Source organism: Nematolebias whitei, chromosome 1, assembly GCF_014905685.2.
Source record: "Nematolebias whitei isolate Nwh7 chromosome 1, NemWhi1, whole genome shotgun sequence".
NCBI lineage: Eukaryota > Metazoa > Chordata > Actinopteri > Cyprinodontiformes > Rivulidae > Nematolebias > Nematolebias whitei.
The window spans coordinates 61,450,245-61,463,589 of record NC_056498.1 but is presented as its reverse complement, the minus strand read 5'-3'; the positions used below and the strand labels follow the sequence as shown (position 1 = coordinate 61,463,589).

Below are 13,345 nucleotides of genomic sequence, written 5' to 3'. Positions count from 1 at the left end.
TACAGATTTTGTTTAAGTTTTGTAGGGTAGTAGCTAAGAGTTATCCTCAGAACTTTGTTGAGCAAGGCCGTGAGAAATAATGCACTTTTTCAAAAAATTAATTTAATTGAGGAGAAGACAAGCTTAAATTGACACAGTTACTAATGTGCATGAGCAAAATTGTGCACCACATGCTTCATAGGACCATAGCTATTTCCTTTCAGTGTTCAGCTCTATTGTTTTTAATGCGTTACACCTGCTTTTTATTGACTTTCCTATACAAGCATATTTATTAATTAGTTTTAGTACTGTTTTACATTGATCACAACGTGCAATGTTGTCAGAATGACTGAAGGGCTCACCTGAAAAATTGGGTAGAAAGGAATACTGTTTAGATTGTGTTTATCAATGAACCAGAAGTAGGCAAGATCCTCTCTGGACCACAATGCATCACAAAATGCTTACTTTGATCATGCATTAGTAAAAACTGTAAAAAGGTCAATAAGATTAGTAGTGGGTGGGTGTGCTACTATCAACCTGTCAAGTTGACAAAAAAAAAATCTCCTACGTCCTATATCAGAGTTTAAATAAATAAATAGCATATAACCACAGAATGATAAAACTCCTGAAAATTTGGTGTGCTTTTAATATTATTTTGATGTGCCACCCCAAAACTAATGGTGACCCTCATATCTGCCCCCTGTAAAACAATTTCTGAAAGCACCCCTGCTAAATATGCCATTTGTCTGAAATTTCCGAACGCTTGAGTGAGAAACATTTGGATGTAGACGGGCAAAACGTTGTCACATCACATAACACTTTTTGATTTTTCATTTGATTTAGTGTCTCATTGTTTCTCATTGCTTTTGCGTTTTTTGTTTTTATTTTTGATGCTTTAAATTACATCTTTTTTTTCTTTAATTACAGCCTTGATTTTATTGCTAAGCACTTTGGTAACAGCTGCTTTATAAATAAATTTGACTTAACTTTTAGGGGCCTAAACATTAGTGCCGCTTTTATTTTGAAATCCAATACCGGAAGCGCTCGCCGTTTGCGTCCTTCACCTTGACGCCGGTTGCCCGCGATCAGAGTGCGGCAGTGCTGAAGGTAGGAGGAGGGGCTGCGGTGAAGGAGCAGAGTGATGCAGGCAGGACACCGCCGGACATGAGGGAGAAAGGGAAGCACCACAGCCGCCCCGGCGGCTTCATTGACCGGCGTGTCATCGTCCACCGCTCCGCCGATCGAGGTGCGCTGCGCTTCTCAACCTTCATACTTCTCGCTTGTTTGACTGAGCTCAGGCTCTGCTGTGGGCTCTGCGTGTTAAAGGAGCTGCGTTCCTCTCCAGATTTGCCGCAAAGTTGCTTTACTGTGATTGACTTTCCCCCTCTTATCACTGTTTAATATCCAGAGTGACGATGAATAGACCAGGAGACAGACTGCAGTGATGTTTAGGTTTAATACAGATCTGTTGATGTCCAATAGACTCTTGTGGGTACTGTAATCAAATTAGCAAAGTGATGCATTCATGGGCCTGTTCTTCTATGGGATGCCGCAATGCCTGGCTTTAGAAGTTAACAGGAGGATGTGATTTCTTCCCTCCTCCAGGTGAGGATGCGATGACAGGTGATACAGACAAATACCTGCGGCCTCAGGACCTCAAGGAGCTGGGGGACGACTCTCTTCCACAGGAGGGCTACCAAGGTTTCAGCATAGGAGCACGCTCAGCCAGGTAAGCTCAACTAACTGGAGTCATCATTATTAATACTTTCCATGGTCTGTCCACATTTTGCACAGTTCCGATGCGTGGTCTGAAAAGAGTGATGCAGATAAACTTAATTGAACCCAAGCAAATATGCACAGAGGAGTAGAAATCACCAGCGAAAGTAGCTGCAAAGTTGCCACTGATTCAAGTTGACTAAATGATTCAGCATTTTGTGTGACCTCATTCAGGCTAAAAACTAGAGCTTCAGAGTAGCACAGGAGAACTAAAGTACAGAAAACTGCAGTTTGGAAGTAGACAAAAGTGTGTTGTGGAAACTTGGCAGGCTGCAGTGGAAACGCATCAGGTGTATTGTGGCCGCAGAGGCAGATGACAGATGTGCTGTGATGGGTGAATTGATCAAAAACAACAAAGTGAACGGTGACAGGAAGCTGCTGACATCAGCAAAGTTCAGCAAACAAGGGGAAGCCAGAGAGAGGTGGAGAGATTCCATGTAAACATGTTTGTTTTGGAAGGAAAAGACTGGAAATAGCTGGTACTTTTTATTGCTGTTAGCAGTTTTCAATAGAAAAAAGCAAATACTGGTATGTGTATATATATATATATGTATATATATATATATATATATATATATAAAAGACAATGCTGAACAGTGCAGGATATTACAGTCACACGAAAAAATAATTGGTGGACATATATTTTAACATTGCATGAGTCTGTATTGAATAAACTTGAATATTTGGCATGTTTCTTTACAGGAATGTGAATGTTGTGACATTATTGCAATAATTTATTGAGTCAATGTATGATGCTGAGCAGGCTCTTTACTTTTCCTTACCTTTCTGTTTTATGACATCTGCACTGCATAGTTTGCTTTTATCGGGCTGCACATACACGGAAAAACACGCTCATGTAAAAAAAAAAAAATCTGCTGAGTTGTTGTGCGCTCATGCAAAACCACAGCATCAGAATCATATGGATTTGTACCAAAAAATAAATAAATAAAGAAGGAAAAAAGCCATGTCATGCTTGAATGTTTAAAAAAATGCTTTGCTTTTTACTCTTCTGTTTTGTTCTCCTTGTTTCTTTTCCGCTCTTTCATTCTAGCCCTAGAATCAGGTAAGACAAGAGTAGTGCTAAGTCGTAGTAGTCGTAGTAGTAGTGGAAAACACTAGCTGTGAACCATGTCCCATCTTTGTTACCCCAGATCTAACACCCACCCGTGTAAAACCTCCACCCAAAACCACAACTCATTCAATGCTCATTGGTGTCAACAAGTGTTGCTGGTTCTCTATGTGTGATAACGTTATCTCATCAATGTTACATGTTCTTTATTGAGATCATCTCTGCATTTCTCACCATGCTTTTAACGTTAATGTAACAACTTCATCACATCAGCAGTTATAAAAGATGACACTGGTGTTAAAAAAAAAAAAAAACGGAGCAGTTGCTCGTGTTTTGTGCACCCTTTAGTTCTCATGTGTCACTTTATGTTCGCTGGTTCACCAAGTGTAACTTCCAGGGATCAAACGCGTCATCGTCTGATAATCCTCCCCACTTATCCCTTCTGTCAGAGTGTTAATAAATGCACAGCTCCTGGAATTATTTGGGATTAGGCAACAGTTTGCAGAGATGGAAAACTTACAGGCTGATTTGAAACGTTCACCGAGTGATGCTCGCTTTCAGCACTTCCGTGATCGTGCAATGACTCAACCGTCAACAGTTGTCGTTGTGAGTCCACACCTGTGTGGGGACTTAAAACCACTGGATGTTCATTTGCACATTAACGTGCAAAAGTTTTAAACCACTTCTTTGCTATTTAACCAGATTATTATAACCTTTTAAAGTGGTCGTGTGCCTTTTTGTCTGGATTTCTAAAAATAGTTTGAACAAAGTTGCACAGTTCTGTATGTTGTTGTTAAAGATGTTAAAGAGAGGGAAAACATACAGACATTGGTTTTTGCCAATAAAAAGAATGGAGTGTTATGGAAAGAGGAAGGCAGGTGGCTGAGAAACATGTGGTAAGAGGAAAACAGCAAGATGAAGGAAAATTAAAATAGTCTGTGCAAAATAGTCAAATACAAGGATACAGGGATTTTTTTTATTGTAATTCATATCACATGTGGTACATGAGGTGGAACAAAACTATGTACACAGGGTCCCAGTTACATCCAACAAAAACACAAATTGTAAAGAAAAACATCAGTAAGATCCGAGTCATGAACTAAGAATATACTACATTCACTAAAACTGAGAATACACAAGACTAAGAACACAATAAGCATTCTTATAATACATTCACTTGAGCAAATTGAAGTTCAAGTCCATTTTATTGGCATTTACATCACATGTGGTACATGAGGTGGAACAAAAGTATGTACACGTGGTCCCAGTTACACCCAAAATAGCAAAATATCAAGTACTAAGGAAACCGTTACTAAGGATCTAAGACAGGGGTCTGCAACCTTTATGATCAAAAGACATTTCTGCCCCTTTGTTCACTAAATTAAACGTGTTCGGAGCCGCAATACCTGCTACAACTGATTGTCAACTGGTGGCCCGCGGACCACTTTAAGTTTGTTGGAGTGTGCTTTTCTGGCCAGTCGGGATGATTTTATAAAACTAAAACTATCAATTTTTTTTTTTTTACGTTTTTTGATATTATTACATTTTAAGACAGAATAAAAGACAAGATTCTTGTAAAGAAGGAAAAAATAATATCGTTTTTGCCCAATTTCTAAAAACTAAAACAAACTATGCAGGTCTATGTGATTTATTTATTTATTTATTTTTTGTAGAAAAAATAAGTATCCTACTTTGAACAAATAAAGCGTAAAATGAGAGTGAGTATCGGTATGCTCTACTCCTTGTAATGTTTCTAGTATTCACATATTTGCCAAATAAATTACAGGAAAACTTCTAAAACTAGCCCTTTTAGTTGTTATAACAACCAATAAAATTCAGTTTTATGTCAGTTTTGGTCAAAGCTTGAAAGAGCTGCTGCAGAGGGACCAAAGAGCCACATATGGCTCCAGAGCCGCAGGTTGCAGACCCCTGTTCTAAGATACACACTAAACAAATGCCAAAATCAGGAAATCAGGTCTGTCTTGTAAATGAGTCCTCGAGGCTCAATGGGATTTACCTGTCTAAATAAAGGTTGACTGACAAACAGTACGCTAAAAGATCTCAAATATACTCTAAATAATGTAAAAAAATACAGTGTAGCAACAGTAGCCCGAACATGAGTCTGTGGTGAGCAGATTGGTATGAACGAATACAGCAGCATGAGATCAGCAGCAGCATGAGATCAGCAGCACAGATAATCAGCAGAACAGATAAGTCACATATCACCAATTAAAATGGCATTACAGTGATTTTTCTTTTTTTTTTTCTTACACTGATTATCCTGGTTATGGATTTAGGAGTCTAACGGCTTCAGGGTAGAAGCTGTTCCTCAGTCTAGTGGTTCTAATGCTCTACGACCTCCTGCCTGAGGGGAGTGGGGCAAATGTAATGATTGCTATTGAAATTATTTGATGTAGAAAAGAAAAAAATCAAATCATGTGGAAAATGGATCTTTGCCAAAAATGAGAATATAGGATGGGAACACGGAGGGAGACGAGGATGTACAGAATGAGAAAGAGAAAGAAGCTGTGAAGAACAAACAGGGTGAGAATGGAGGGGGTGGGGTGGGGGTAGTGTTGCCCTGCCAGCGGGTCCATTCAGTCTGTACAGAGTTGCTTGGTTACTTCGATGGTGTAGGCAGGCTCTGCTGAATAAAGGGCTTCTCTCTGTGCTGAATAGTGTCCCCACTCAAACTCGCTGAGCTCTGCAATTTCTCCCCCCCTCCCTCCACTCTCTCTCAGCCCCCACTTTACGTACATGGCACATCAGTGCACGCATACAGCACACGCTTAGAAAAAAAACATGTGACACAGAGAATTTTGCCTCGTCTCTGGATATTCAACTGTTTTCTAAGTTGCTCGTCATGCGTTAACATACAACAAAATAGCTTGTTTTAATTGTATGATAATAAAGAAAATGCATTTTAAACCGTGAAGTCACAAACGTTTTGTGTCTTCGGAACTCGTCACATTCGTGCAGCAAAAAGAAAAACTTTTTCTTTTTTTTTTAAAGCAAGCTCAAAGGGATCTAAAGCACCGCACTGATGCTGCAAAAACAGACACGCATCGCTGCACACAGCAATTAAACAAGACTGCAGCAAGGCAGATAGAAAACACGAGCTTTCCTTTTCACTATATGAAACAGGTCAGCTAATCTTTGAGCTTAAACCAGATTTAACTGTTGAGTTGTGTTAATCTTGTTGCCTTTTCTGTTTGCACCAACTTATAAACTTGTTACTCCCACCTGTCAGTCAAGTGCATATAAGTTTGGTCCACTGATCTCTCATGTTTCATCGTTTTTGGCGTGGTTAGTTTGGTTACGTTCGCGTTTATGGCGCACGCCCACCACACCTTAGAGAAACATTTCCAAGTTTTCTTTCGTCTGTCAACTCTTCTCCCTTTTCCGCTTTATCTCTAAAGGCAACTGATCTCACTCTCATTTCCATCTCTGATAAAACTGCTGCCGTATCTTCTCCTTATTTACCTGCGAGCTCTGCCGCCTCTCTCAGTTTTCCCTCTGACTTTTAGACCGTCTGTCCAGTAAGTAAATCCTGGTTCCCTGGAGGTTGCATGTAGTAATGAGTCTTTTGCTTTTTGTTTTATGCCACGTGCCCCCACCCATCACTTCTTGTTCCCCGTGGCGCTGGGTTGCATGGTAACATGTAGCCTCCGCTCATTCAGTTCGGATAGGTCCAACACGCTCAACCGGAGCTCCTTTGCCCGAGACAGTATGATGATTGAGGAAATTCTGGCCCCCACGAAAGACACGGTAAGATACTCTTCAACTTTTCATTCTTTTTGTCTTCTTGTCACTCCCTACACTCAATGTTTGATCTTTCTGTGAGCTCATGTTCAACTAATTCCTTCTTTCGTATCTTTGTCTCACTGGTTTGTGAACCTACATGTATTTTGTTTAAGAATCCCTGGAGATTATCTGATTTTCTTTATAACTTTTAGTGTTATGCGAGTGTTCAGTCAGGTCATCTGGACGGTTTCTTTTTTTGTTGAGACATTTCGTCCTTTATCCAAAGGACTTCATCAATCTGTGGAACCACAAAAGTCTCAGTCCCACAAGCAGCACACTCCCATAGTGGACCAACCAGTTTGCTGGTGATAAGATGGTTTCTGGGGTCCACCCTCTCCCCTGTCAACTCCTTTGAGGCAGCCATAGCCAAAGTGGTTCAAAACGTCAAATAACATTAAGTCCTTTTGATGAAGGACAAAATGTATCAACAACAAAAGAAACTGTCCAGATGACCTGACTGAACTTTTTTTTTATTTTTACATGGATTATTGAGCATGAACTTTGATGTTTTGAACCACTTTGGTTAGGGAGAGACGACGGGCCCCAGACCAGCAAACTGGTTGGTCCACTATGGGAGTGTGCTGTTTGTGGGACTGAGCTGGCTTGTGGCTCCTCGGGTTGATTAAGTTGGATGAAGGACGAAATGTCTCAACAAAAAAGAAACCGTCCAGAAGACCTGACTGAACTTTGTTAGATTTTCTACCTGGATTATTGAGCATGAACTTTGATGTTTTCGTGTTGTGTTTTTTTCTCCACTGGAATAATCCCAACTCCCGCTGGCTAGGTAAAAACTGAGAGCAGGATAGCTGTGCTTGCACAAACAGAAACACAAGCTTTTGTCAAAATATTAAGAGGGAGCACATAGCGCTTTGACAAAAAGTTTATTCAAACCTAACAACTTTAGGGGCCCGTTGCTGCTGTCTCCTGGAAAAATTAAGTCCTCTGTAAAACTTGTCCTGCCTGCTAAGTAATAAAATTAAAGATAACCACAATATGCATAGTTAGTAAATCAAATGTAAAGTTTTGTACATCTAGGCAGAAATATTTATGCCACCTACCAGTAAGTATTTTTAATGCACAAGAACATCTCATTCTTTTACATGTACCACATACAGTACACCAAACATGGACTGTACTCATATTTTCCAGGAGATAAACTTGTATGCTAATTGGTGGAAATTCTTCTTTGAAACAAACTGTTGTAAATTAATTTCCTGGAGCGCACATTGTCCAGAATGTGACTTTAAAACCTTCTTTTCATCTCTACTAAGCTTCAGAGTGTCTGTAAAGACATTTCCTACTTGGTCGACCCGCTCAGTAAGGTACTGATGTTGAGATGGTTGATTTATTTGTTGGTCTGTTTCATTTAAATCAGTGTCAGCGTGGCTCCGTTTTTACTTTTACTGAGTTACATTATCTTTTGTTAGTTTTGAATTCATATTAATCTCATACCTGCCACCTTCTACTTCTATCTGTATTGGCTGGTGATGTCCAATATTTTTTTCCGTCAGTGCACGTGATCCATTGCTCACAATCATAATCTTTTATAAAAGCCCACTCACTGTCTCAGAGTTTTAATTATTATTATTATTATTATTATTATTGCTATTGTTGTTCTTGTACACCTGTCTAAAGACAGACATGTATTATGACATAGTCTCAGTCCATCCGTTTATATGTACATATGTAAATTTTCTCTTGTCCATGCCATAACTTCTGATCCACCTGATATTATTTAATGAAATTTCATATACACGTGCACTATCACTAGACGGAGGGTCACATATACTTTTCATCACCCCAGCATCAAGGTCAAGGTTACAATTGAAGGTCAAATATTATACAAGGTTTTGTTTTTTGGGCCATAACTTCTGATCGGCTAAAGATAATTTAATGCAGCTTGATACACATTTGCACCATGCTAGACAGCATTTTGTGTAATATTTTGCATCACCCTAGCTCTAAGTCAAAAATAAAGGTCAATGATTATACAAGGTCTTTGCTTGTCCAGGCCATTGCTATAGATTGCTGTATAGTTTTTGTCGACAGGCATATGTGGTACTTTTGGTTTTATTTGCTATGTTTGTTGTATTTTTTGTCTGTATTTACTGCATTCCACTGTATTTTGTTAGTCACTTGGCAACTTGTGAAGATGATTGTGACTTTTAACAGTGTTGACAAATGAAACAAAAGTTTAAAATATTCCATACAATGCATGACAACAGGGTAGGGTCATTTACTGTAAGTCTGTGCTATGATGGTCATCCTTTAGTTTTGTTTTTGTCTTTTATTGTACTTCATTTGGTTACATTTTGTCTTTGTTGTCCTTCACCTTTGCCCTCCTTTTTATCTTTCAATCCATTTCTTTTCACTTGTATTTTTCACTCAGCACCTTGCTGCGACCAAAGACTACAGCTCAGAGTGTATGCGGCGCTACAGCTGGACTCCGGATATGATGGACCACAGCCACAACACAGTGTCAAGCCCCATTCACTCTGGGTAAGAACACCTCATTCGACCTGCCAGGATGTGTTTACCAGCATGCACATACAGAAAGACATATGCACATCTGTAAAACTACTGCATAAAGCTATTGTGGTTTTTTTTCACCCTTAAAAAGTCAATAATCAACATCACCTACTGCACTGATGCAGATAAGGTGCAGGGCTCCTGCTGCAGATGTTGCATTACATATAGTGATGCACGATATTGGATTTTTGGCTGATATCTGATATACCGATATGTTAAAACTTATTTGACCGATAACCGATACCAATACCAATATTTTTTTCCCTAGACCTACTTACAGAGACTATATAGCTTTCTCTGCTGTGAAATTAAAATACTAAATTATTCTGCATGGTCTTTGTCAATAATTTGGCCTGCTACCAAATGCAGATGCCAAAAAGGGAGCTGAAAATGATGTAACACTTCAGTTTGGATTATGTTTAATGTCAAATTTATTCATGACATGTACTCTTAACACAATGACAACACTCGAACAGTGCAAATTTGTAAATTTTCACAAATCTAAACTCAACGGCGTGCGTGATGTCATAAAGTTGTGCTGGCACTGCAGACATCCTTGTCACTGGCTTGTCATACAAAAACAGCGTATATGTATATTAAACAGCGTTTTTTATATCGGTGAGTTATTTTGATGGAATGGCCGATGTCTGATAATTAACTTTATTACTAATATCAGCCGATACTGATACCATGCGGATAATATCGTGCATTCCTAATTACAGCACCAACTCTTTTCCGCTAAAGCTCTCCAGTTATACCACAAGTCAGGAGACACGGTCCAGGCTCCCTCCATGTTCGCAGACATTTAGCTATTTTAATCATTACTCAAACAAACTGCAGGCGCTGTGTGAGCTCATTTGGATAAACAGATAAAATGTCATGCACACACTTTGAATATGTGACATCATAAAATGCTATGGTTTACTTTAAATAAACTGTGCTGTGTTTGCACATAAACGAGCTGAGAGTTTCTTTTGTGTTATTCAGAAAGAAAATGCTGGGATCTGTCTAATCTATTTGTGGTTGTGTGTTTCTATTTTTGACTGGTTATCTCTTTTAAAGTTACCTTCATGTGTAGATATGACTATCATTTTGTCTTCTTCGCCTCCCTTAATTTTGCCACCCATATTTTTTAGTCCTCTTCCATCTTTAGTAGTCCTTACAGATCCCTACTGTGCTTGTGAAACTGATACTAAAACTAGGTTCTGGGGGGTCGCCTCCTGCGTTGTCTCCATGTGTTTATTTTGCAGCTTCTCCTCCCCGCTCCCTCAGTATGACTCCAGGTGATGACTGAGTTTGCTGCTCACACCCATGATGCCGCAGTGATGTCACTCCCTCCTCCACCTCCGTCTCCCCTTATTTTGCATCTCATCACTGTCTGTTTTCTCTCCAGTTTGTGCCCATTTCATCTGCGTGTTGTGCTACTTATTTATATATTTTTGTGTGTGTAGGGAGTCTTTTTTTCATCTCCTTTTCTCACTGTGCATGTTAGAATTACATTTTCCAGAAATCCTTTCAGAGAATTTGCCATCTGCAGTATACGGTGTAGGAAAAGTATCTTTTAGCAACATTTGTGGTGAATTTTCTGAGCTTAAACACATCTTCATCCTTCCTCATACTGTGCTATTTTTGACTGCATAACTAGGATGTCAGGTTTTTTTTCTCTTTTCTTTAATAGGACATATAAAATTGCAATCATATTAAATCACTCTTGGTGAAACATTTGTAACATTTGTAAAATATATTATATATTTAATATTTGATCACTGAACGCTGCTTTTGAAGAACTGAACCTTTGACATTTAACGTCACCTTTAGCCTCAGAACTGGAAACTAAACTGCCTCTTTATTACCATCCTGTTTAGTTTCAGACCATGTATGCTGTTCTAAAAATTGAGGCAGCTGAAGTTAAGAAGTGCCAAGTTTCAGAATTCAAAGCACCTTTTTTTTGGTCTTTCTATCCTCTCCTGCTCTCTTTCTGTATTTTTGTTTAATTTCTGTCTTCTATCTAATTTGGGTGTCCAGTGATCACAGCATGGGAATCGTCTTCCTCATGTCTCCATGACTTCTGTCTTTCTTGCTTTTCTTGTAATTTACTTCTCTTGAAACTGTTCTTTTTGCTTCTTGCAGGTTCTTAGTCAGCTTCATGGTGGATGCCCGTGGTGGGTCTATGAGAGGCAGCCGTCACAATGGCATGCGCATCATCATCCCTCCCAGGAAGTGCACGGCGCCTACTCGCATCACCTGTCGCTTGGCTAAGAGGCACAAACTGGCCTACCCGCCGCCAATGGTGGAGGGAGAGGGACTCGTCAGCCGACTGGTGGAGGTCGGACCTGCTGGCGCTCAGTTCCTTGGGTAGGCTTTTAAATGTCTGCTCAAACATTTGTGGCTGAACAACTGAAGTAGGATTGATGGAACCGTGGTGTAGGCTTACCAGTAATGTGTTTTCCCTCTCAGTCCTGTGATTGTGGAGATTCCTCATTTTGGTTCGATGCGAGGGAAAGAGAGGGAGCTGATTGTGTTGAGGAGTGACAATGGTGACACTTGGAAGGAGCACCAGTCTGACAGCAGACCAGAAGACCTCCCTGAGCTGCTCACTGGGATGGATGAAGGTAAAGTGATCTTTTACCAACAAAAAGTCAGTCGATGAAAGTGAACTGAATCTTTGAAGAATTTTAATTTGTATCTCAGAGGTTTGGGTCAGTTTGAGATCTTGATAATTTTATAAAGTTCACTGCAGAAGCAGGGTTTTATCTGATTTGCTGTAAAAATATTCAATCGAAATGAACTGACTGAATATTCTGTTTTCTAACACAAATGAAAAAAACAGAAAAAAAGAAATCAATCTAATTTTACAAACAGCATTGTAGTTTTTGTTTTTACCAAAATGTGTGAAATTTTCACACATTTCATTGTCTACAAAAGGCAGACTCACAATTGTAGGAATATTCAAGGATTCAAGGTTCTTTATTTGTCATACACACCACATGTGGTACATGTGGTGGAAAGAAATTATGTACACAGGGTCCCAGTTACATCCAACAAAAGTATAAAATGTAAAAGAAAAACAGTAATAAGGTCTAAGATACAAACCAAAAAAATGTCAACTAGAAATGCGCCAAACATTAGTAGTACAAAAACAATACGCCGAACAGCAGCACCAACATGAGTCTGTGTGAGAAGATGAGTACGAATGAACACAGCAACATGATGTGATTTTTTTTTTCAGTGATTATCCTGGTTAGAGATTCATGAGTCTAACAGCCTCAGGGTAGAAGCTGTTCCTCAGTCTAGTGGTTCCACACTTAATGCTCCTCAGTCTCCTGCCTGAGGGGAGCGGGGCAAAATGTGTGTGTGCTGGGTGAGTGGGGTCCTTCATGATGCAGGTGGCCCTCTTCCTGCATCTGGAGGTGTAGATGTATGTGATGGTGGGGAGGCTGACTCCAACAGACTTCTGTGCAGCCTTCACCACTCTCTGCAAAGAGAAAAAATATTGTATAGTTTCTAAGAAAGTCCAACACACATATATATATATATATATATATTTTTTTTTTTTTGACATTGCACTTTTAAACATATTTTTACACTACAAATGCAAATGCTGCTGATGAGTTCAGAAAAGCTTTACAATCCTCAAAGTTGTCAGTGATTGTTTAATTGTAAGAAAGCTGAAACTGCACTCAAGTAATGTGAAATTTACCTGCAAAAATAACAATCTGCTCAAGTTTATTTAAAAGTTCTTTGGGCTAAAAATTGTTTTTTTTTTTTTCCACCATTATTCATGTTATTTTTCAAATTGTTTCTTTTTTTTATTGCTGATTGTCAGTCACCTCTGTAAAATATTGTTTAAAGTATTTGTTTAAAACAAAACCCTTCCTTTTTTTTTTTTTTTTTTACAAAATTAATGTTTGGGTTTTAAATATAAAATTACACTTTTTTGACTCATTAAACAAATATTACCTTAGACAGCAGTTGCCATTTTCAAGGCTAAAACAATTCCTTAAATATGTCTAAAGATTTTTTTCCATCTCTATTCTCTATTGCTTCATTGTGCATATTGTTTTATTATATTTTGACTTACTATTATATCTATTTAGATGTCTGTAGACTTCTTTTTATTTTGTGACTCTCTTTTCTTTTTAAATTTTCACTTCATAATATAAATGCAAGAGTTTGAATTGCAATATA

At 38.8% G+C, this 13,345-nt stretch overlaps 1 protein-coding gene across 1 annotated transcript in view; it reads left to right on the top strand.

Annotated features, from left to right (window-relative positions):
• Positions 1–13,345, top strand: part of ank3a (ankyrin 3a) — a gene marked incomplete in the record, with an annotated part of 124,747 nt that overhangs the window by 83,913 nt on the left and 27,489 nt on the right. Inside the window, 8 exon segments of the mRNA XM_037679764.1 lie at positions 1,585–1,708; positions 2,807–2,818; positions 6,490–6,592; positions 7,900–7,950; positions 9,018–9,127; positions 10,408–10,440; positions 11,288–11,512; positions 11,615–11,769. Coding sequence (XP_037535692.1) covers positions 1,585–1,708; positions 2,807–2,818; positions 6,490–6,592; positions 7,900–7,950; positions 9,018–9,127; positions 10,408–10,440; positions 11,288–11,512; positions 11,615–11,769 — 813 coding nt within the window.